Raw genomic sequence first — 24,889 nt, forward strand, 5'->3', positions numbered from 1 at the left:
AAAATAGCCGATCTACAAGCTCACAAGGCGTTGAAATGACAACAAACAATTATGTTTTGGTGGCAGAGTAACTGTTTTGTGTAAGTGACTTCTGTTAAAATGTGCTCAAGCAATCAAGAAAAAACAATAGGTGACAATTTTCACTATTACATTATAAAACATAACATTGTTCTGCGTGATGTGAGTATATTATATATATATATATATATATATATATATATATATATATATATATATATATATATATATATATATATATCCATATATACATACAGTATATGTAGCAATCCTCTTGTACAGTACACCCTAGACAAAAGAAATCTCACACCATAAGAAATAAAAGTAATATTGACATTTTATTTCGAGAACATATGTCACAACAAGTTATTGAATTTCTCATTCAAAACACACAAGACAAAAACATGTTCACTGGAAATGGTTTGGTTTGATTTCACAAAGCCAGATTGCATGGTAACCTTGGAAGTGTAGCCTATCAAGCAATCTCATCTGAGGCTGCTTTTTTTTTTAAAGTATTATACAATTGTTTCGTTAATTGGACACAGAATATACTATTCTCATGTTTGGCAATACTCGACCAAAACATTTCTCAGTGAAGTGCATTAGGATCTAAAGAGTAAGTAAGAAGTTTAAGAAAAGAAGCTTCATAATCTACACACCAGAATTCCAAGAGTCAAGATTGAAGTTTGAAATGACTACTGCAACTTTGTGAACATCTGACAAAACCGACAAAAAATAAACCATAGCATCTTGGAGGTGAAAATCTCTGGGATCTCAGGCGTGACTGTCATAGTTTAAGGACTCCTCAATGACTTAAAAAAATTATAATAAATCTTCGCTGTTGGGTGTAAACCTTGCATGTCCAAAACCATAACATTTCAGGAGATGGTAATAATCTGTGTTCCAATGGATGGATCATTTAGTGTGACACTGTTGTACAAATGAAGTAGGGCATTAATTTGCTAAATAAAACATAACAAGTAGAAATGTGGAGACACAAGGTTTCTGCCCGACACAGACGAAATGCAATATGCATGGCAACTGGTCATTCAGGGAATGATCACATTCAAAGCTTTGGCAATTAATGTAAAACAACCATAATGACATCTTCAACTTTAAAATGGCTTTGGGAGAGAGAAAGTAAAAACTATCATACAAACAAATCGGATGACAAAAAAAAAAGGATCTTTACATTTTAACAGTTATAACCCATCCCAGGTTCAATCTCAACCCACATACTGAAAACTATTATTATTACAATTAAACTGAGGGCTTAAAGAAATAAGCACAAAAAAAAATGGCATGCTCGTTTTGTTTCTTAAAACGATTAAACATCAGCATAAAAAACAGCAATGACAATGACGTATCAATGAAAGCATCAAAAGCACATTAAAAGGTAAAAAGAATACAAGTTAGTCAGGAAAACCAGAGGCACTAACTGTTAAAAACAGCTTCGTTCAAACTAGTGTTCTATGTTTTCAAAAGCAACCAAATACGTTGTCTGTGCAGCAGACTACTGCAAACGTTTTTCTATTGGTTGAACCCAGATTAACAGCCCCACTGTGTGTGGTACCGGTTACCTAGCCAAATGAACTACTTTTAACTATTTATAATTCAATTATGTTATTAATGATTATTCTATCGATTACTCTTTGAATTAATTGGGAAGTGTGTGTTGTTGTTTTTTTTTATACACACATCAATGAATCGAATTCTAACATTATCTGTAGATATTTGTCACGAGTACTTCAAAAATAATCACTAATAATCGGACACACAAAAGGAATTCCCCATGTGAAAACACAAGAGGAATCCCCTCCCCCTCAGACGCAAAGCCGAAGTGACGAGCAAAAGGAAAAGATTTTGTTTCTCCAGAAACCAATGTTAACTAAACAACGACTGTGTTCATATGAGAAGCTTACATTGAATATCACACAGCATTATGCACTCATGTAACTTTAACCAGCAAAAAAAAAGAGAATGCAAAAAACAACATTGAAACATTTTTTTTTCTTTCCATTTTATGTAAATCTATTTTATTTTTATACTCAATTAAATCGATTCGTTTTCTTAACTGTTGCAGCTCTACAAGTCACCTTCATCACGTGGGCATACTTCCTGATCAATAACTGGGTTCAGTTACTGGGACACAGTTTTTAGTTTATCCCCCCCATCTTCTTCTTCTTCACGTACCTCCTACTCGGACGCATCCATTTCTCCTGCACTCTCAGACTCCTCCTCTTTCACTTCACTCTCAGGCTCTTCTTTCGCTTCCATTTTTTTAGGACGTCCCCTCTTTCTCGGAGACCCACCGGCGGCGGCGGAGGAGGTGTCTTTTTTCGGCTGAGCGGCCCGTTTCGAACCCGCCTTGACGGGACGGCCTCTGCTTCGCCGCGTGGTTCCGCCGGCGCCCTCCGGGTCGTCGTCGTCGGCGCGGGGGTGTTTGCGTGGCCTTCCGAGCGGCTTCCACACTTTCGGTTTCTTCAGCTCGTCGGCCGACGGCGGAGGGTGCTTCCTCGGCCTCCCCACGGGCTTGGGCTTCCTGTTGCGAGAGCCCTTTGGCCGACCCCTCTTTTCGGTTCTCCCGGAGCCGCCGTTGACCTCCTCCTCCCCGTCTTCCTCCTTGATCTCCAGCTTGATCTTGGGCGTACTCCTCGGCCGGCCCCTCGCCCTTTTTGGGCCGTCGGAAGCTGTGGCGGCTCTCGCCAGTGTTCTTTTGTTGGGGGAGCCTTTGGGCCGACCTCTCTTCTTAGGAGAACCAGCTTCTGACACCTCGGCCATTTTTTGTACCTGTAAAAATCGTGAAGATCGACACGGTTAGTTACCGTTGAAACTTGGCTTTCAATCAAGCGAGGGATCTATTCTAGGTGATGAAATTATGAACTAGAACAGTGATTCTCAACCTTTTCAAGGACCCCCAGTTTGATATGAATTAAGCCAGGGACCCCCATTTGATAGGGTACAAATGGAACCAAATGTCTCTATACGGGACCATTTGGGTTCCATTTGTACATTCTCAGACTTAAAGGGGTACTTCACTTTCGGGCCGGGGACACATTTAAAAAAAATATTAAAAATAAATGAAAAAAGTTATGGAAAATTCATGGCCCCCTCACACATTAGTAGGACACTGCGTGTCGTGAGGGGGCCATGAATTTTCCATAACTTTTTTCATTTATTTTTAATATTTTTTTTAAATGTGTCCCCCGGCGGAAAGTGAAGTATCCCTTTAATGACCCGTAAGGGTCCATTTGGACCCCTGGTGGTCCCCGGACCCGATATTCAGAAGTGAACCAATGAACTAGAAAAGGAGCACTCCTCTGAGTGCAGGTCTTCGCCAGACTGGGTGGCCAACACAGGGTCAGTTCTGCCCTCAAATCTTTGAAACCAATTACAGACAAACAGTATGGAATATCAAAGCTCGGTCTGACAGTCATTGTCACATGACTTACAACAGTGGTTTTCAACCCTTTTTCATATCAAGGTCCATTATTTATTCGGCATTTGAGCCACGGAACCACCGTTTGATGAGATTTAGACTCTCAGAACCAAAACTTGGAAAGTTTTGTTATTGTTGGATAAGATTTTGTCCACAATTCCATGCTGTATTGATGTGGTACCATGGGAGAGATAACAGGCAAACGTTGATCAAAATAACATTTAATTAAGTAATGCAAATGTTTAACAATAATATAACTCTTGAGAGGGTAAAATGAAACCAAATGGACCATTTTACACTCTCAAGAGTTAAAGATCTATAAGGGTTCATTTGGTTACCAACTTTTCCATCACTTAGCTAGGGACCCCCCTGGAACCCCCTCAAGGACCACTGGTGGTCCCCGGACCACTGGTTGAGAAGAGTGAGAACCACTGACTTACAAGACCAGTTCTAGTTGGTGTGTGTTTGCATGTTTATGGAAAAAGCATTGACATTTGTAGCATTTGTGGTGCCTCCACTCTTATGGGTGTAATTGAAATCACTTTTGGCTCTGTGTTTGAGGCTGCTCAAATGCTCAATGTGTGATTTTTGCCATTTAAAAAAATTTATGTTAATTGTATTATGAAAAATCTAAAATGGTACATTTCTCACTGCTTTATATTTGCCTCAGTAGCTTCACTGATCAAGCGCCAGTGTGTCCTTTGTATAATCTGTTCAAAATGGTCATACACAATTACATGTATATCTATTCTATTTCGTATGTTAAAATAATGGATTACTCATTATGTCTCGCAATTGCGACGCGTTGTGAGCTTGTAGATCTGCTATTTTCAAATAGCCCATGTATAAAAGGTTTAAAGTGCTCATGTGTTAGTCGCTTCTTTTGGGCTTGTTTTCATAGACCTGGTCCTGGTTGCTTATTTCTCTTGCAAAATCTGGCAACACTGCCGTGTGCTGCTGTGGAGCAGTGGTTCTCAAAGTGGGGTCCGGGGACCCCCAGGGGTCCTTGGGGGGGTTCCAGGGGGTCCCTAGGAAAATGATTGATAGTAAGGTACCACAGGTTTGTAACTCTGAGAGCGTACAAATGGAACAGAATGGACCCGTATTTGGTTCCATTTGTACACAGAGTGACGGGGTCTGTGGTCTAATTCATACCAAACTAAGGGTCCTTGATATAATAAAGTTTGAAAACCACTGCTGTAGAGGGAGTGTTACATGTAATAATAATTATTAGCATTAGTACTTGCTCTGTTCAGAACAGAACTGTTAAAAGAAAACCTGCATCCACAATTACATAATGTTTATAGGTTCAACTTGCAAGTACAAATAATGTTTTACTAGTGCAAAATTACAAAGCAGTGAAAGCACAAACACAAACCATATGTTATAAGCACAAGCCATTTACAGGTACAAAATACTTTCTTTTGGCCTTAATTTAAACCCATAGATGGCAATGGTGTATCTAAGAACATTTACTCAAGTACTGTACTTATGTACAATTTTGAGGTATTTATACTTTAGTGGAGTATTTCCAATTTTCTATACTTTTACTTCTACTCCACTATATCTCAGAGCCAGATATTGTACTATTACTCCACTACAAGATTTGATTATTATTACAAAACATACATTAACCACTTCAGCCCTACATACATTTCGGCATACATTAGAAAATAGCAGTTTTACAAAGCTCACAATGCGACACATTGTAGATCTCGCAGACCTATTTTCAAAAGATTTTTCATACATTTGAAAACTTGGGACAACTGGGACATTCTGCACAATGAGTACTTTTACTTACGGTACTTTTAAGTATATTTTGATGCCGATACTTTTTGTACTTTCACTCATACTTTAACATTTTGAATACGGGACTACTACTTGCAAACACAGAGTATTTCTAACATTGCATTTGCAGCATTGATACTTTTACTTTTAGTACAAACATGCCAGTACTTTTTCCCAGTGGTGGAAAGTAACTAAGTACATTTACTTAAGTACTGTACTTAAGTACAATTTTGAGGTATTTGTACTTTACTTGAGTATTTCCAATTTCCATTACTTTTACTTCTACTCCACTACATCTCAGAGGCAAATATTGTACTTTTACTCCACTACAATTACTTGAAAACTTTAGTTACTAGTTACTTTTCAGATGTAAATTATGATATAATTAAACATACATTAACCACTTTAGCCCTATTTTATACATAGGCTATTTGAAAATAGCAGATCGACTACAAGCTCACAACGCGTCGCTCTGCGACGCGTTGTGAGCTTGTAGATCGGCTATTTTCAAATATTTTGTACTTTTACTTTGGATACTTAAAGTACATTTTGATGCCAATACTTTTGTACTTTTACTCAAGTACATTTTTTATTCTGGACTTTTACTTGTAACAGAGTATTTTTATATTGCAGTATTGGTACTTTTACTTAAGTAAAGAATTTGAGTACTTTTTCCACCACTGCTTTTCCCCCACCTCTGCCCATGTAGATACATTGTAACGGTGCAGCATGTTGTAGCGCTCCGGGTGGGAAATCTACTTAATCGGGCGGGGATGGAAGTAACAAAGGGAATTAAAATGCATCATAGGGTTTATCTCACCTTCAAAATAACACCGGATTCCGTCGCCTGGATTTTTTTAGATTATATCGTTTTGGATCGCCCGTGCGACGTGACGAAGAAAACGCGATGCTTTTAAATTAAACGAGGCTATTGTTGTTAAATCTCTGTCTGCGTTCAAAAAGAGCAACAGTCCGCTTCCACTTCCTTTCCCCCTGGACCGGAAACACATCTTCTGCTGTTCTGTTTCCGTTTGGGAGGAGGGGGAACTTCTTCTGTGGTGTTTTGTTTGGCGGTTGGCATACATACTCATTGTGTTACCACCACCTACTGGATGCTTGTGATATATTTTATTAAACAGTGGACGCTGGACAGCACAGCAGTGGTGGAAAAGGTACTTAAATGCTTTACTTAAGTCAAATCTGAGTACCTATTCCACCACTGCAATTAATGTGATTACTTGTCTTTCAGCTGTGTGTACTATTCAAAAAGCCCAGGAAGCTTTGTGTGGGTTCACCCTGCCTGAACCCCACTTTGCAAATCCACTGAAACGTTTCTTTTAAAACTTGCACCACAGTTGGAGGTAAGAAAATATATTTGGTTTTCCAAGTGTCAAATTCTTCACTTGTTTGCACAATAAGTATACACAAGCATTTTTAACTACCCGTGTGTGTGTGTGTGTGTGTGTGTGTGTGTGTGTGTGTGTGTGTGTGTGTGTGTATATGGAAAAAACATCATGTTTGGTTAACCACTTGAAGCCTAGTGTTTCTATTTTTGTCTATGGTATAGATGGAAATTCTAGAGGGCCCAGGGGACCATAGTCAAAGTACAAAGTGGTCAACTAGGGTTTAGCCAGTGGTGTAAGTCTACAGCAGTGATTCTCAACCATTTTAATTTCAAGGATCCCCTGTTTGACATGCATTAGGCTACGGACCCCCATTTAATGGCATTTCTATCTCTGGGACCCCAATTTATATTGTAAAATCAATGCTAATTTAACTCTGATAGTGTACAAACGGGTCCATTTGGTTCCATTTGTACACTCTCAGAGTTACAGACCCATAAGGGTCTATTTGGTTTCTAATCTATAATTTAGCTGGGGACCCCCTGGAACTCTGTCAAGGACCCCTGGGGTCCCCGGACCACACTTTGAGAACCAATGGTCTAAGATACACAGACACTGTACATATTTCTGTGGACCAATATTGGCTTTTTAGAATACATGCTGTATTTTGTGAATTGTATCTCTACGCATGAAAATGCTATTCATTAGTGAACTGATTTTACTGGTCATAATGGTTCATGTAGCCATTACTACTGGAGAATTAAATTCAGTGTTTAAGTTACAGACAAAGACTGATCACTTGAGTTACTTTTGGAATTTTAAACATTAATTATGTTTTACCATAATGTACACCTGTGTCATAATCATCATCATATCCCAAAAGAATACATCACCTAAGATGATTATGTAAAGACCATGCATGTAACCATCCTGTATATTTGGGACAAGAAAATGAATTACACATCAGTAATTAAATAATAATCTATTTATTTAATTTTAAAATAGTTTCCTTTTGTTCTACAGACTAGTTCAAGGAAGTCAAGGATTTGCAGAAGCAACAAAAATATTAACACTTGTGTTGTTAACTTAAAATACTGACAGTAAAAGTGAAAATAACAGACAAATATTGGTAAATTACTGGTAATGGGGCCAATATTTCAGTTGAGGATAAAATGTGGCAAAACAACCATATATAAGTATCACTGTCTTAGTATCTAGCAAATCACTATCCCTTATATGAGCAATGTCTTAATCACTTTCAACCTCCCTATTTTGGGCATGTCCTTATACGTTAATATTTCCAAACAACTTGAAAATATTTTAAATATGTCGTATGAAAGAATATATAAGGTTAGCTGATGTGTGCCGATAACCACGAGGAACAACAGCAAATTGGATTGATCCATTATATATATGGAAGAAAGGCTTGGTAAAAATCATTATCGTCATAACGATAGCTGCATACAGTGGATAGAACTGGCCAATTGGAAAGAAAAAAACATCAGACAATTTCACATTGGCTCAGACAACTGAAGGCTCAACATGAAATCATATTACAATATCATAATTATATGATTATATCATAATTATATGATTATATCATAATATCGATACTTAAGCAAATTCAGGTTTAAAACGACAAAGCTGAAAACAAAATGCAAAAGTGAACATAATGGGGGATATTTAAATATCAAGTTTTGTTTGTCGATACAAGTTTCCATCTAAACTTTGGTACAGTTCCTGTGTGTGTATAGCATGTTCCCTTTCTGGACTGGCAGGAAAAAAAAAATCATACAATTAGATTACTCAGATTTGAGAGAATTTGTTATGTTATGCTATACCATTAAAATAGTGCTTCCGTGGTAAAATCGCAGGATGTGACATATTGGATTGTTGTAGTTAAATAGCTCATCTGCACTGCAGTCACACTAGGGTTGCAGTACTGCATAAGACCACAGGGGGTAAAAACAGTTCATACATTATACATAATGTCTACTATAGGCCCCACAAATGGGCACAAGCTCATCATCACTTAAACTCTAAATAACTATGTACTAAATTCACACCTATTATTAAAATATTTGTAGATAGCAAAATCTGCTGCTTTTTTTTTTAAGGTAAAAGAATAGGCTCTATTATGATTCTGAAAGAAAATAGTGCACATTTCAAGGCATTCAGGCCATCTTGCTTTGAAATACTCAATGGAAGATACATTTCATTATGCCCGATTTATACTTAGTATGCGCGCCGTGTTGCACCATGTTGTGAGCAGTGTTGCCAGATTCTGTGAGAGAAACAAGCAACCAGGTCTAGGAAAACCAGCCCTAAAGAAGTGACTATGGCCCACATGAGTACTTTAACATGTACATAGGCTATTTTAAAATAGCCGATCTACAAGCTCGCGACGCGTTGTGAGCTTGTAGATCGGGCTTTTTTCAAATAAAATCTTGCGGGGAAATTATAATAAGCAGATCTGGCAACCTTGGTTGTGAGCTTGTAGATCGGATAATCTTCGGGTGAGTGACACCGGCATGCAATTAAGTATAAATCAGGCTTTAGTTGTAATAAAGGGGTCCGGGAGAAAAAAATATAAATAAAAATAAAAACCCTCTGAAACAACACAAGATGAGCAAACTTAACTATAAGTGCACAAGTCAGTAATGCAGGGTCATACATTCACCCACTATTAAATTACATGGGGCACTTTCAGACTTTTCTCTAGCCACTTTCAACCCAATCTGCCGGAGACTCGCACAATTTTCAAATGCTTCCGCTAAAACAGTCCGTACATCTTAATAGCTGAAAAGCCGCAGGAAATAGAGCGTCCGCTTTCCGTTTTGTCTTTATAGTCACGTAAGTAAGTCCTCCTGGGAACCAGATTAGTCAAAGCCTAGCGATCTCTAGCTGCTTAGCAGAAATATGTTTTTGTGAACGGAAATTACTCTGTTATGCATATGAAGATTGTTGAAGACTTAGTCTAGCTTGAGAGACTATACTTTCAACCTATTGGGCATGTTCATTGGTTTTGAACATTTTCCAAAATAGCAAAAATTGCAGATCTGCAAGCTCACGTGTGTGTCGCGATGCGAGTCTAGGCCTTTCACAATCATTACTTAATAGTCTAATCTCAATTATTTGAGATAGTCGCAATTAGTTTTGCACTATCGTCATAATCGTTTCCAAGCTGAAATGTCACATATTTTCTAATATAAAAAAAAGCAGAAATAGCAGATCTGCAAGTTTAGCTTAGAACGCGTCACTTTGTGGTGCGTTGTAAACTTGTAGATCAGCTATTACTGCTTTTTTTTCACATGTATAAAATTATTAAATATGTCAATAATGTTTTTGTATATTTATAAGTTATTTGTCTTATCTGCCCTGCGCAATTTTTGATTACGAAGCCTAAAGGGCAAACAGAATTTTTTTATTCATACGTTCAATGGCCAAACACACAATTAGATTGTTCATCGCAATTATTTGAGAGACAATTAATCGACAACTTAAATGTGTAATGGTGACAGCGGTAGATCTGACACATTGTGAGCTTTGCAGATGTTGTATTTTGGGGGGAAAATGTGAAGTACAAGATAGGGCTTTAAGTGGCTAGAGCACAAAGGTGGCTTCAACGTACAAGGTGTCAAAGCAACGGTACCTCTCGTTTGCATTGCCATTAAATACATTAGAGGAGACACCGTGGTACTACTGAATAGCCTTTGTGTGTGTGTGAGTGTGTTGGCCCTGAGGCAGATTTTGACCAGTGTTTTTCCTGTTTTCTTTCTTACAAAAAGAAAGAAAAAAAAAATCATATTAATGTAGTTGACACCAACAAAAAAACAAATACAGCGAACTTCAAAAAATAAAACAAAGATACTTCCACGACTTGCACCAAAAAGCACAAAGCTTTATGCTAGGCATTATAAAAAGAAAAGAAAAAAAAAACAAGAGTAAATTCCTCGATGCAGGCTGAACTAAGTTTTTGAAACAGTGGTGAGACTTATAGAAAATAAAACAAAATTGGACCTATAGCCTAGTGTGACGGGACAGTCAAACATCTATCTATTGTAAGACATCATCAGCGTAGAGCACGAAGTATTTTGTCTAGCTCTGGTTGGTCCATAGCGTTAGAAGGAGTTCTTCCTTAACGCTATGGGACTTTTGAGGCTTTGCGCACAAATTTTGCTACTCACCAAAACAAAGACGGTTCTATGGAGTTGGAAGCCTACTCTACTTAGTGCGAACACTGAGATCTTTTACCAGAAAAGAAAATATTTCACCGGAAGGAAAAATCCGGTCAATAGAAAAATTCCATTGACCAAATATGTAGACTAGAGGGCGCAGTGGTGTAACCAAAAACGTTTTTTTCCTTCCGGTGAAATATTTTCTTTTCTGGCCAAAAAGTGTATTTTAGACGTGAGGTGAGGGGGCTCAACGTGTTCCCACTAAGTAGAGTAGGCTTTCAACTCCATAAAACCCTCTTTAATTTGGTGAGTAGCTAAAGTGTATTTTTTATTTTTTACTACAGACGAGAGGCTGCGCAGCCTGCAGGAGAACTCCTTCTAACGCTATGGACCAGAGCTATACTTTGTCTCGACTCCAGATGGCTGCTGATGGAAAATAAAACAATCCAGTCTGAATATATATAACATGAAAGTCTGTTAGTGGAGCAGGACAGGAGGTCATCAAGGTCAACTGACCGGCTCCACCTTCAAGCAGCAGCAGCCATGTTTAATGCTTTATTTATACACCATCGTATGACGGAGGAGTCGCACACCAAAGACAGAGCTTGTAGATCGGCTGTTTTCAGCGCGCGACTCCCATCGCACGACGAAGTATAAAAGGCCCTTGCAAACAGAGTCCGTTTTGTTCACACGAAGAAAAAAAAAAGGACAACGAAATGTTTAAATAAAACACGCTCTGCAGGAGACTAGACATCTAGAACAGCGGTTTTCAACCTGTGGGTCGGGACCAAATGATTTTGGTGGGGTCCCCAGATGACAGTAAAGTGACAATTAAGGACTTTTAATACCTATAAACTAAAATAAATGAAAAGAGACGATTACTGCATTGACAATAGATATTTGACAAATTTGTGTCTGTGGAACCAAGTCAAACCAAATTGAATGCCTAAACTACTATATTAAGTGCTTATCAGGGTTGGGGGGGGGGTCCCCCTGTTCAAATATGATTATTTTTGGGGGTCGCGGCCTGAAAAGGTTTGAGAACCATTGATCTAGAAGAGGGTCTGTCTGTCTGTGTGTGTCTGTGTCTAGAGCTAATCTCAGCTAAAACTGATGGAGCATTTCTTTCTTTCACGTTTTATACTTTTTTTGAACAATTGAAATAATGTTTATTTAAATAATTTGAAGTCAATTTGAGGGCTTTGATGAGGCTGAAGCCTTGGCCATTATTTGGAGTCATAACTCATTAGATATGTCAGACTACTCACGTCACTCAGGCAGTCAAGAGGAACCACATTGGGAGCCACGCCGCCGTTCCCATGTGGAACCCCTAAGATCCCACGTGATTTGATTCTGTTCAAATCAAACCCAGTTTTGATTCCCGAGTTCTTTCAGATGTGTTCAAAACGTTATTGACCGATACAAAGCAAAGTGCATGGACTCTGTGTGCAAGGACTGTATAACCACTTAAACCCTATACTTTAGTTGACCCTAAGGAGTCCCCCCGGGGATCTATAGTTATACTAGGCCCCCTCCTGTTTTTCCTCTTAAACTAAATATCTTCCCCAAAAATAAGAGCATCAAGCTCACCGGCTGTGGTGTAAAGTAACTAAGTACATGTACTCAAGTACTGTACTTTAAGTACAATTTTCGAGATTTTTTTTACTTTACCGGAGTATTTCCAATTTTCAGTACTTCTACTTCACTACATCTCAGAGGCAAATATTATACTTTTACTCCACTATAATTATTTGAAAACTTTAGTTACTAGTTACTTTGTAGATTTTGATTATTATTACAAAACCATTTCGGCCATTTGAAAATGGCCGATCTACAAGCATGAGACACATTGTGAGCTTGTAGATCTGCTATTTTCAAAAGTTTTTTTTAATGTATTTTATACATTTGAAAACTTTATGAAATGGGACAGTCTGCATAATGACTACTTTCTACTTTTGGTACTTAATTAAGTACATCTTGAAACCAATACTTTTGTACTTTTACTTTTACTACTTTTTACTCAAGTACATTTTTGAATTCTGGACTTTTACTTAAGTAAAAAAAAAAAAAATGTACTTTTTCCACCACCTCTAAGACCTCTAACAGGGCTTCAAGATCAGCCATTTTCACCAAATGTTCGCCCCCAGAACAGGGCTGCTAGGGTTCAAGTGGTTATGTCAGGCTTATACTCTACAGCCAGCAAGCATATTATACACACAACGCCTACCGCCCCCTACAGGCGTCACCGGGGATAACATGAGGTACTAGGAAAAAACATGGGGAATATATTGCTATCCATTAACCCTTTAAGACCCGGGAACGCATCAGTGTCACTTTAAGATTTCTTTGGCTATTCAAAAATGGCAGATCTACAAGTTCATAGCGCGGCGGCACTCTGTGCTGCGCGATGCGCTTGTAGATCTGCTATCTAAAAATTAAAAGAAATCGTGAAAATGTGCGCAAATCTTTGAATTTATATATGTTTTAAAGCGAACATTTTTAACTTCGATCTGTGCTTCTGGGGGCCCCTGGAACAACATATTTTGAGATGAGGGTCCGTGTCCAAATACATGTCCTTTTGGGTGGTCCTTGACATGAAAAAAGTTTGAGAACCACTGATATTATCCACCTGTTTCCTAGGCTTTTCACTGTGTTCCACTTCCTGTCTTTTGATCCAATGAAATCCAATGAAACCGGTCAGATGACTAATGATATCCAATGAAATCCGACAGGAAGTGGAAAACACACAGCCAAGAAACAGGTGAATAGCAACATAACTTTTTTTTCTTTTTAAACTGTTGGGATTTAGAAGACATTTGTAGAATTCCCAGAAGCAAAGATTTGAGTTAAAAAATGTTCGCTTTCAAAAACATACACACTATAGTCAAAAGATTTAACAAATAGCAGATCTACAAGCTCGTAGCTCGCTATGAGCTTGTAGGTCTGCTACTTTTGAACAGCCAAAGAAATCTAAAAATGATACAGATTCTTTCCCCGTCTAAAAGGGGTTAAAGTTGATTTCCTGTTAACATTTCTACCTGAACTTCGATGTGCCTCGCCTTGGTTTTCAGCAAAAAACCCCCGTTCTCAAATTATTAGTTGGAAAAACGATGATCAGGGGGAATCGCTTCAGTAGAATGGCGTCGCCGTCGGACAGAAACCTTTATCGTTATCTCCACATTTAAACCTTTTTGTAAATTAATGCCCCACTACTACAGTGTCACACAAAAAGTAAGCAAAAAAAGCCGATCTGCAAGCTCAAAGCTTGTATGATGTTATTTTTGCTATAAAAAAAAGAAAGTGGTAAAGTGTGTCTGTGGGTTTTATATAAATATTGAACCAATGAAATGTATTAACAAAGAGCTTGTGACAAAATAACAACTACACTGGATCCATAGAGTACAGAAGTCCTGACGTCACTCGCTCATCCCCTGGGTCGTAGAAGTCATTTCTCTATGGAGAATAACATTGGGTCATCTTAGAATCGTCTCATATAAGAATTGTGGTCCAAAAAAATAAACAAACCGTCTCTGCGATATTGTCAGGGAGGAGGTGGCTCTGTATCGTTTATGTATGATAGTCAGTCACTCATATTTGATACAGTCTGTTTCTGGCAAAAATGTAACTAATTCAGCGGAAGTAACGTTAGCGTTTCCTCACCGTCAGTTAATGCTTCAGATCCATAAGAGTCAAACCGCCGGGGTTATTTGTTTATTTTTGGGTTCTTATTTGACTCGATATTAAACACGACCCAGCCCAGGTAGGATGTGTAAATCACGTCAGACAGACTTCGGTGCTCTATTGTAACAGGTTCTCCCCCCGCCCCCCATTTTCTAAAAAGTAACAGTTTCGGACACGCCAAGGTTTCCAACCGACAGCGACCAATGGCTTTTGATAATATAAAGATTGTTCAACAGCAGGTTGACAACAAAACAAAAACAAACAGCACTCTTGAACAGGACGTCCCGCCCACGAGTAGCTAGTTACAGGTTGTGCGGCGGGCCGGGCCGCTACTCAAGGTAAGGATTTCCACCGTTACGAAGAGGAGACCAGGTTGTTGGAGGAGGTTGTTGGAGGAGGAGGTGGTGGTGTGGGTGGGGGTGAAGTTACAAGGTTTTACTCAGAGTAGGTATTTGTGTCCACTAGTGTCCTCGTCCAGGGTGAGGTCAACCACCTCGGGAGGGGACACCCAGTTTGGCTGAGGTGAAATGCTAGTCCAGAGCTGGGGCTGCTGTGGCGGCTGCCTCGTCGTGCTGCTGCTGTTCAGCGGCTCCGCAGAAGAGTTGGCCTTCCAGGAGGACAAGCTCTTGATGACCCCACCGCAAGGATGGGCACAACTGGAGAAGAAAACAAATACACATTGACAAGTTTAGATAACCAGCCTACGAGCTTGTAGATCTGTTTTTTTTTTATTTTTATCGTGAATATTTGTGCAAATCTTTTGAATATATATATATATATATATATATATATATATATATATTTTTAAAGCGAACATTTGTAACTCAAATCTTTGCTTCTGGGGGATTCTACAAATGTCTTCTAAATCCTAACAGTTTTCTGTAAAAACGTATTTTCCATGACCCAAAAGCAAAGATTTGAGTTACAAATGTTCAAAAACAAAATTCAAATATTTGCTTTAATGATCAAGATTTTTCAAAAATAGCAATAGCATAGCTATGAGCTTGTATATCTGCTATTTTTGAATAGCCAAAGCATAAAATATGGATAAAGTGGTTACATAGATGCGTTACCGGTTTGACTTTGAATGAGGTAAACCCTCTATTCTTATCCAAACGGACCTGAGTTGCAACTGCACAGTACCACTTTTTTCCCCTCTAGACACCACATTTCTTTGCCAAAATTAGCAGAAGCTCAGGGCACGTTCTGAGCCTGAGCTATGGTGGGGTTCAAGTGGTTAAAATAGCTATAATAATAATATTATTGAACTTTGGTGGAAACCTTGGATTCAATACCTGGCCATGATTTAAGTACAAATATGGTCAGTTATTTTCATCTGGTGCTGTGAGACTCTGTTTGCATGAACTAAATAAACTAATGCAAAGAGGCTTCTACCAATACAATAATAAATGTATTCTATTCATGTATTCTATTCATTAAGACAAAGTTCGAGATAATGTCTCTTTTTCGGGCATGAAATTATAACATTTTCAAACAAGGTTAACACAACTAAAAAGGTGAATTAAAATTTTGCAACCAGAATAACAACCAAAAATTGGTTTAGCACATTCAGCTGGATGACAATTGTCATGGGGGGGAAAGAAGTGTTAAGACTATTTTTACCGTGTGTTTTCCTGCACTCCTACTATTTCCACTTCACTATCTGAGGAGGCAACGTTAATGGGGCCTTTGTGCTGAGAACCCTCCCTGTGGGACAGCTCTGCCTCCATGTGGCCTGAAACACACACAAGAGGAAAAACACATCACACACACTTTCAACATGAACCAGGAGCCACGGAGGAGCCACAGGGTTTTCGCCGACACAACAGACAGCATGTGCTTTGACACAGACAGAGGGACACATCGACAAAACATGGATTTCAGACCGTTTTCCAAAACGGCCGACTGGATTGGGCGTTGTTAACACTCAATCATGGATTAAAGCTACATTTTATCTCATGACTCAAAAACCTAATGTGCGATTTGTGAAAGGATCCCCCCCCACACACACACACACACACACACACACCAGCGCCGATTCCTAAACGATGAACACAATATGTAAAATTAGGATGCTTTAGTAATGTTGGTCCTGCTGTTCTAAGTACTGCCAACGGGTTCAAAAAACACAAATTCACAGATTCAGGCTTTAACCGTTGCTTTTATATTAAATATCCGAGGCGATTAAGATATTATGGAAGATTCTTCTGAACATATTGCTAGTTTGACCACTTCATAAATGCTCTAATCTTAAAATAAACGAAAATAGCCTTTCTACAAGCTCTCAATGCGTCTAGCGACGCATTGAGAGCTTGTAGATCGGCTATTTTTGCTGCGCATAGTGCGCAACATGCTTCCATAGAAGACATGCTGGCTTCCATGGAATCCAAATGACTGAAATCAGTCTTGGCGACTGAGAACTTCAATCCATGCTCAATAAATGACTAAATACATTCGTTCACAAAAGTCAACGTCGTCAATTTCCTGTGCTGAAGCAGAGCTGGAACAATGTCTTAAATGGTACTAAAAGCAAGACAGCCAAAGAATGGATAGATAAGACAGGAGACAGTACTTCAAAAAGACGCCTTGCTTGCTGCATGAGATTCGTAAAAGGCTGAAAAGTCGGAACCTTTTCCCCCCACTTGGTATGTTGTTGCATATTGGTGACACCATGAGTCTAAAAAAAACTGTCTGGGTCTTCACTGAGAGGAGTGGATATTTTTCAGTTGGATTATTACACCGGGTTTGTAACTGACCTGAGAAAGCGCTCAGCGCTCTTATACACCCAGAGTGAGCTGCCATGATATCCTGATGGTCTCTGTGTGTTTTTAGCTCATGCTTTATCACCGTGGCCCGGACACACGTCTCCATACTCATACTCTCCTGGTTAGAATCAGTGTCAGAAATATCATAGTGACCCACTACCGGAGGACCGTCTGCAGAAAACAAAGGAAAACACTTCATTTGTTCATTATTCAAATAATAAGCCTGTGAGGATTAGGATTGTGTTTTGGAATAGACAGCCCACAACCACTGTGCTGTGTTCCAGTGTAGGAAAAGACATACGAATTTTGATTATTTCCATCTACAAATAGCCTAAGCTGACAGCACTGATAAAAGTACTGATGAAAAGGCTTAATGCAAAAAATAATGTATGCACTTATTGCAAATTATGGTACAGTTTGCAACAAGTATTGCCAAATACTTCAACTATTAGTAAATGAAGACAAATCAAAAGTATGTTGTGATTCATAGGAGGTGTTGAGGTTTACATTTATTTTACGTGCAGTAATGATAGGCCCCAATATACATTTAACATTGTGTGCAAGCTAATATTAACCACTTATAAACCTGGAATCAATAATTGGTTACGTGTGTGCATGGTTTGTAATGAACTAAAAACATACTGCAGCAATTATTTTCGGTCTTTGTTTATTGCCCTTAAAATAATAAGCCGTTCACAAAAACTACACCAGGATGCAAAACCTCTCATTCCGTGATGCCGTATAAAAAGCAAAAAACGTGAAAAACCAAAAACAAGAGCTAAAATACTCTGCTGGAGAGTCAAAATGTGTTGTTGGGACACACACACGTTATCTGGACAGCACCGCAAACATTCACCAGCATCACCAGAACAAACCCAGCATTTATAAATGCAAAGCTTAGGCAATGAGGATACTGGAGACGAAGGACCAATATAAACCAGTCTAATCTCTTTGGTAAACACTAGACTGTCCTCAATTATTGTATTAAAGTCCTTTGCTGTGTCACAGAGCCATGTGTACTGTGGTGTGGACTAACCTGTACAGGCAACTTATTGGGTCCATTTAAAACAAAATAGCACAGTCACTTTTGTTCCAAAATCAAAGCAATATGAAAAGAGATTCAAAACAAAACCATCAGACCGAGAGAAACTAGATGAGAAAATGACCTTACTTCAACATTGCCAATGTGTTGCTCATTTAAAAAAAACGTATATTTGGTCTTGAACATTCTCAATACAAATTTACATAACCACATGAGGAGTCACATGCAACAGGAAGGACAATATTTGGATGCACTCAGTTGAAATAATCGTAGAACTAACTCTTACAGGCCTACAAAATACACATACATAAAATGCAACATTAATATGCTAACTAAATTAATCAGATTAGGCTGTGGGGATCCCTTCAATGTCCACGACGATTAGGTAGTGTTTGGAGTGTCAAGTTAACGGGTCTCTGTGACACCTGTCCATGGGTCATCCATGTCTGCAAAAGTGGCTGGAAAAAGAGGATTGAAAAGGGAGAACATTCACAGTTCACCCAAAAAGACCACAGGATGTGAACCAGAAGGACACTTCACCATCAGAAGGATCCAGTCCATTCTAGAGATTTTGGAAATCTGTAAACGTTTGCCATGCATCTATATTAATGCGGTAGATCTCTTAGTTAGTTTAACCACTTAAGCCCTACATTGACTTTATTTTTTTATAAAAACTAGCCGATCTACAAGTAGATGTAGATCTGCAATTTCCGGGGTGGGCTGTACTGAAAAACTGACGCCAGGCTTAGAAGTGGTAAACACAGAGTTAGAGTTTTAACTACTAAAGTACAAACTGGGGAGGGAAAAAAGGCAGCATTTTGTTGAAACACAGGCCAAAGCTGGCAGATAGAATGCCAGTGCATGTAAACCTAACCAGGATGATATGGATATTAGAGATTTGAGGCTATTCATATTGCAGCCAATACCTACAGCAAAAAGACCACATACCATATTCAATGCTCATTGTCTATACATAGGCTAGTCAAAACAAAGGTTGGGAGTGATTTGTCCCTCACTAGTTTCAGTTATTGCTGCACAAGGGCAGTTTGGCAGCAAAGATTAAACAAAAATAACAATGTAAAAAAAACCTAAATGCAAATCTAATCTTCACTACCTACAAAATACATTCTTAAAACAAAATGTCAAAATTTGTGTTTGTTAGTCTATTGCATTAATAATATATTATAGGCAAATCATTTTCTTCAACATTTTTTTTTGTGTTAGTAAAGCTATGCAACCAAAGCATCGGTTGCTAAGTTGAAAAAAGTTCTAAAAACCGATTATGAGCAAAGTGCAGACCAAGTTCAAAGGGCCTGGATGCTAATGAACTGCCTTGAACTTGAACTTAAAAAAGGGAGGGAAAAAAACTGCTCTACGTATCATTCCCAGCATGAATTCAAGATGACAAGGCACATGCTATCTATGAAACAGCAGCACCATACCTATAGCACTTTAATAATGGCTGCCTGGTCTGTAATGCACATTCTGTATCACTTACATTAATTTCAAATGTGTGTGTGTGTGTGTGTGTGTGTGTGTGAGAGAAGGTGAAAGTGAGAAAGAGCGAGAGAGAGATAGAGAAGGCTAGTAAACAAGAAAACTCTTAGAATAGGCCGTACAACAAAAGAAAATACAACAAGAGCCCTGACTCGAATCTAACGTTGCCTATTGCCTGTCTATTTCATCAACGGTAAACAGGATTCTACATTAAACTCCAGGAAGTCTTTTTAGGCTGAACAGCGCCCTAGAGGGCCAGTTGAGAGAGTTATCCACGTCAGATTTCACAGTGATTCATTGCCAGCAGATGTCCAAGGCTTTCAGGTTCCTGTACAGCATGCAAGAAGAAGCCTCTCCATTCAAACAGCTTATTATCAGGCCCACTTGCATGTATTGGTGAGCAGAACGTTCAGTTTAATTGTCCTCAAACTCCTCATATAACTGACTCTTTTAGCAACAGTATGCAACTTTTGAGAGCCATAATAACGGCTGCACAGGTGTGGAGTGGACCTCTTTAAGTCATCTAAAAAAAAAAAAAGGAGTCCAGAAGGTGTGACATAACATGGAAAAAACCCTAAACATTCAAGACACCAGGGTCAGGAACTCCCACTAGGTTCCCGTTAGGAGTGACCACTTCAGGTAGGGTGTTGTTGTTGTTCATAATGGGGGCGGAGGAGGGTGTGAGGTTCATGTTCTCCCGGGTCAACATGTACGCGGCCATGGTCTCCGCCGACTCCGACGAGGGCAAAAAGGAACTGGGCGGGGAGGGGCGGGGCCCCCTCCGGCCGCCGCCGCGACGACGGCGGCCGCCCTCCAGCGCGTCGCTCGAGTGCTTGGACGAATCGTCGTCGTCGTCCGAGTCGAGGCGCGTGAGCTTCTCCATCCAGACGCGGAAGCGCTCCTCGGTCTGCCGCTGCATCACGGCGAAACGCGTCATGGCCTCCTCCAGGACGCTGCCGATGCTGTTTCTGTCCCACGAGCCGCTCGAGTCCAGCAGGCCGTGAATCTGTGCACCCACTCTGGATCTCTCCGTAGCACGTCTGAAGCCAGCTTTAAAGACATTGAGGCCAAAGCCATAAGAAAATACAGTAGGACGTTTCATGCTTCGGAAGGTGGACTTTTTTTGTTTTTGTTTTTTTTTTAAGAAAGAAAATGACAGTTTGTTTTTTTTTGGTTTACGTGCAGATCGTCTCTTTCATGCTAATGATGGACTACACGTCATGCAGTCTGTGTGCAGGATGAAGTAATGGTTGATAGCTTTTTCTACACAAGACCATAATAGTAGATAGATAGATAGATAGATAGATGACTCATTTGCTCATGTTTTGGAACATGTGTTGTTAAGTGATGAAACTCTGAAGAAGACGGCCAAATAACGCAGATGAATGACTACGGTATAAACCTCAAGACAAAAAGCTATATCTAGATGTGTGTTAGCTGCAAAAATGTCATCAGTTGGAAGAAAAAAAATAATAAGTTGGTTAAATATGAGCTGACACCTAATGATGACTAATGACTACGGTGGGGCATAATATAAACATCTCATTAATGCAACAACGTAGCATTATTAGACAGCCTAAAATGTGTGTATAAAACTAAAATCTGTGGTTTAGCTTAGTTCCTAGCTTGCCACAATGATGGCACATGAAATAGGCAACCAAACTCAAAACCAAATATTGAGAGACGAGGGATTATGGTCACAATAAATCTAATATATATAGAGGTACTCTCCCAACAACAGTAGGCAGAAGGTCAAGTTCAACCAACTCAACCAAACAGATTTACACAGTTACTGTAGTTGTAAATATAAAGTTGCGCAGGAGACAGCGATGATGTAAGAATAGACATAAGGCACATTTTGTCTGCTGCCGCTTTTGATGATCAGCCTTCATGGCTGCTATTCTAAGAATCAACATGCTAAAACATGTAACAGAGCTCAACTCAAAACAATGTTGAGACGTTTTTCAAACCACCCACGTTTAAGAAGAGCAAATTTGAGCCATTGCTGGTACTGGTACTACGGAGCCTGTTCCACTGAACCAAATGCTTAATGATTAAAAGTAACTAAAAAACACAAAGCCCAAGAAAGACTGAGCCTCTGCTTTGGATCAGGGAGAAAAAGTCAAACCAATGACACATCAGGGCTTTGGGGATATAGAGGCCAGTTCAAACCCACCGTTTACACATGACAGCAAGTTGAATTCCATACAATACATACAGCCGGGATTGACAGGTTATGCAGACCTATTTGGTGTGCCGAAAAAAGACGACTACTTCGAACCCAACTCCTTTCTGTTAGATAAGGTAGGTATAAAATCTTCCAAATACAAAACGATTGATCATATTCATGATACATATTTTCTAAAATTCTAACCAATAGTTATTAGCTAGCTTCCATTCCCAGACACACAACTTAGCTACTACGTTAACTCAGAATAATAACCAGTGAAAAGTAGTGTCACTTACAAGTCAGACTAAATCACATACATAACATTGCATAGGCCTATTCGGAGCAAATAGCCTGCTGAGAATAAAAATGGCTCACTCCTAGAAGCACAGAAATAGCAACAGAGGTTAGCCTATAAATGAACCCATTTAGGACATTTAATTTAAGTTGAATAGAATAAAGCCCCTTAGATTTCGACAGCATGCAAACATTTAGACAAGAGACAGAACACTCACTACTACAAAATGCTCTTCAACATGTGAATGTGTAAATAAATATCTACGGCAATGGTGAATGAAGACAAAATGATGAATGAGAACATAAACACTCAGGTGTGAGACAATAAGCAAACAAACAAGCAAAACAGCACCTGTATTGATTTGTAATTACAATGTGCAGACACAATAAGCTATGTGAACAATATAATATTAGGATTTCCTTAAAAAACGAATAGGTCACGTTTCAATCTGACGCCTAACAACTTTAACACTGGTGTGCCTATTTCGGGCACGTCATTATAGGTGAAAAATCCTAAAAATAGCTTTTATACTCGTCGTATGCCAGTGTCGCATGACAAAAATAGCTGATCTGCAAGCTCACAACTAGAACCCGATGTTTTTTTTTTTACGACATCGGTATCGGCAATTATGCAGCTGATGCGTTCCAATTGTTAACCTTTTAATATAACAAAAATTGTCATTCTACATGCTCTCAACGCCTCGCATTGAGACACATTGTGAGCTTGTAGATCTGCTATTTTAGAGATTTCTTGAATAGGACTTAAGTGGTTAAATAAGATGAAGTTCAGATATGTGTATTTTATTTACATTTACTTGTTCATTGTATAAATAAAATGTTCTTTTCATATATTGAAGTTCAATAAATACTTAATAAAAGTATATATTTATTAGTTTCAAGATTGTCCCTTTTGAAATACAATATCCGTCAAAACATCCATCAACGGAGGTCTAGGAAAATTGGGATCGGACCCAAAAATCTGGGTCAGTCTGGCTCTACTCACTATCAGCTATTTTCACCACACGACATCTAGCTCCACGCTCAAGTGCTTAAACATTAATTACTATGATCAATATTTCAGTCCTACAGCCAGTAATGTGTTACCTGGTTAAGGGCTGTCACGATTTACAAATTTAAGTTGACGATTAATCGTCACTCAAATAATGGCATTAAGGATCTAATTGTGTTTTTGGCATTGAACATATGAATACAAATGTAATTTCTGTTTGCCTTTTAGGCTTCGTAATCAAAAATTGCACAGGGCAGATATGACAAAATTATTGACGAAATTATTGACATATTTAAAAATGTTATACATAGTAAAATAGCAGGAATAGCTGATCTACAAGCTTACGTGACGTGTTGTAAGCTTGTAGATCAGCTATTTCCGCTTTTTTCAATATTTGAAAATGTGTGACATTTTTTAAACATGGAAACGATTATGACGATTATGCAAAAATATTGCGATTATCTCAAATAATTGCGATCAAACGATTACGTAATAATTGTGATCCCAAGCTCAAGTGCTTAAACACGACTATACGTCGATATTACGGTCCTAACAGCCCAGTAATGCGTTGTTACCTGGTATGTCTGTGTTGATTGTCTTGCTCCCTCCTCCTCCCGAGGTCCCGTCGTCGTCGTCGTCGTCGTCAGAGGAGCTGGTGCTGGAGTCGCACGTGAGTTCGCTGTCGCTCGTACTGCTGTCCTGCAGCAGGTTGTACTTCTTCCGCGCCGCCGCCTCGCGCTTCTGCCTCAGCAGACGCATGCGTTCCTTGTGCTTCTGGCTCCGGTGGCCCTTCACTTTGGACAGCTTGCCGTTGGTTTGCTTCTCTTGCCCCAAGGCTCCCGCCGCCGCCGCCGCCGCCACGGAGGAGGGCTGGCAGCGGTTCTTCTTCGCCGCCATGGCGTTAGAGGGCGTTTCGCTTTCCGATCGCGATCTCCTGGATTTTCTGCCCCCCGCTGTGACCGCCGCGGACGTTTGCCCTCCGCCCGTCGCCTGCCCGGGCTCGCCGCCGGCTTCCATGTTGGTCGATTCCCCTGCTCCTCCTCCTCCTCCTACCTGAGGAGCGGACCGTTCCTCCCCCGAGGAGAGTGTGTCCGAGTCGGCCAGGTGGCCGCTGGAGGAGGGGGACGCCATGCAGGCGTTGGAGGAGTCGCTCTCGTAGACGTGGCGAGAGACGGGCCTGTCGCTCCCCGTGGAGGCGCCGTGCTGAGACTCCTCGGGGGAGTCTCTGTGGAGCTCCTTCATGAGGCACGGCATGGAGAGGAGGCCGGGATCCGGGCTCTGGTCTCCTCCTTCCTCCTTCTCCCTCGGCGGCGAGCTGGTGGTGGGCGTGGTCTCCGTCTTCGGGGAGTCCTGCTCCTGCTCTCCTCCCTTGACGGAGGCGGTGGCCGGGTCTGCGTCGACGGGGCACTCTGGCAGGCTTTCTGCGTCCAAGAACTCCTCTGTCTTCTCTGAGTCGGCCATCTTCATGCTAGTTCAGCCCGGAGCCCCCCGAGGTCCAAATGACATGGACCCAAGTCCCTGGACAGGAACTCACCTGGTGGGAGGAAAAATAAACACAACTTCAGTCACACAAAGTCACGCAATTAACCGATCGAAAACTATATTAAGAACCAATAGCTGACTTAAAGGGGTGGTTCACCCCCCCAAATAACTTTTTTTCTATTG

The 24,889-nt window shown here is 39.8% G+C and overlaps 2 protein-coding genes across 5 annotated transcripts in view; both read right to left on the minus strand.

Annotated features, from left to right (window-relative positions):
- The window catches only part of ark2n (arkadia (rnf111) N-terminal like PKA signaling regulator 2n), a 50,906-nt gene that overhangs the window by 22,715 nt on the left and 3,302 nt on the right, over nt 1-24,889 (minus strand). Inside the window, exons 2-5 of one of the 4 annotated variants that reach the window (XR_013932521.1) lie at nt 23,800-24,758; nt 17,204-17,383; nt 16,071-16,182; nt 11,722-15,103 (exon numbers count right to left, since the gene is read on the minus strand). Coding sequence is in view for 3 of the 4 variants with exons in the window: in XM_080419626.1 (XP_080275752.1) it covers nt 14,887-15,103; nt 16,071-16,182; nt 17,204-17,383; nt 23,800-24,691 (1,401 nt within the window). In the remaining variant the exon portion in view is untranslated. Of the gene's footprint in view, nt 1-7,569; nt 15,104-16,070; nt 16,183-17,203; nt 17,384-17,875; nt 20,802-23,799; nt 24,759-24,889 lie in introns of those variants that run through there. The other 3 variants (XM_080419626.1, XM_080419628.1, XM_080419627.1) reach the window with 3 other exon arrangements.
- Nucleotides 338-6,233, minus strand: LOC308078042 (uncharacterized protein). The gene is made up of 2 exons (XM_080419101.1): nt 6,066-6,233; nt 338-2,808 (listed from the first exon to the last, which is right to left on the minus strand). Exon 2 carries the CDS (start codon nt 2,797-2,799, stop codon nt 2,215-2,217), a length of 585 nt encoding a protein of 194 aa, XP_080275227.1. The 5' UTR covers nt 2,800-2,808; nt 6,066-6,233; the 3' UTR covers nt 338-2,214.

Source organism: Gymnoscopelus braueri (genome assembly GCF_963280865.1).
Source record: "Gymnoscopelus braueri genome assembly, chromosome: 22".
Lineage (NCBI taxonomy): Eukaryota > Metazoa > Chordata > Actinopteri > Myctophiformes > Myctophidae > Gymnoscopelus > Gymnoscopelus braueri.

Excerpts from the sequence above, each read along its gene's own strand:
- LOC308078042 (XM_080419101.1), bottom strand. The coding sequence starts at position 2,799 with ATGGCCGAGGTGTCAGAAGCTGGTTCTCCTAAGAAGAGAGGTCGGCCC.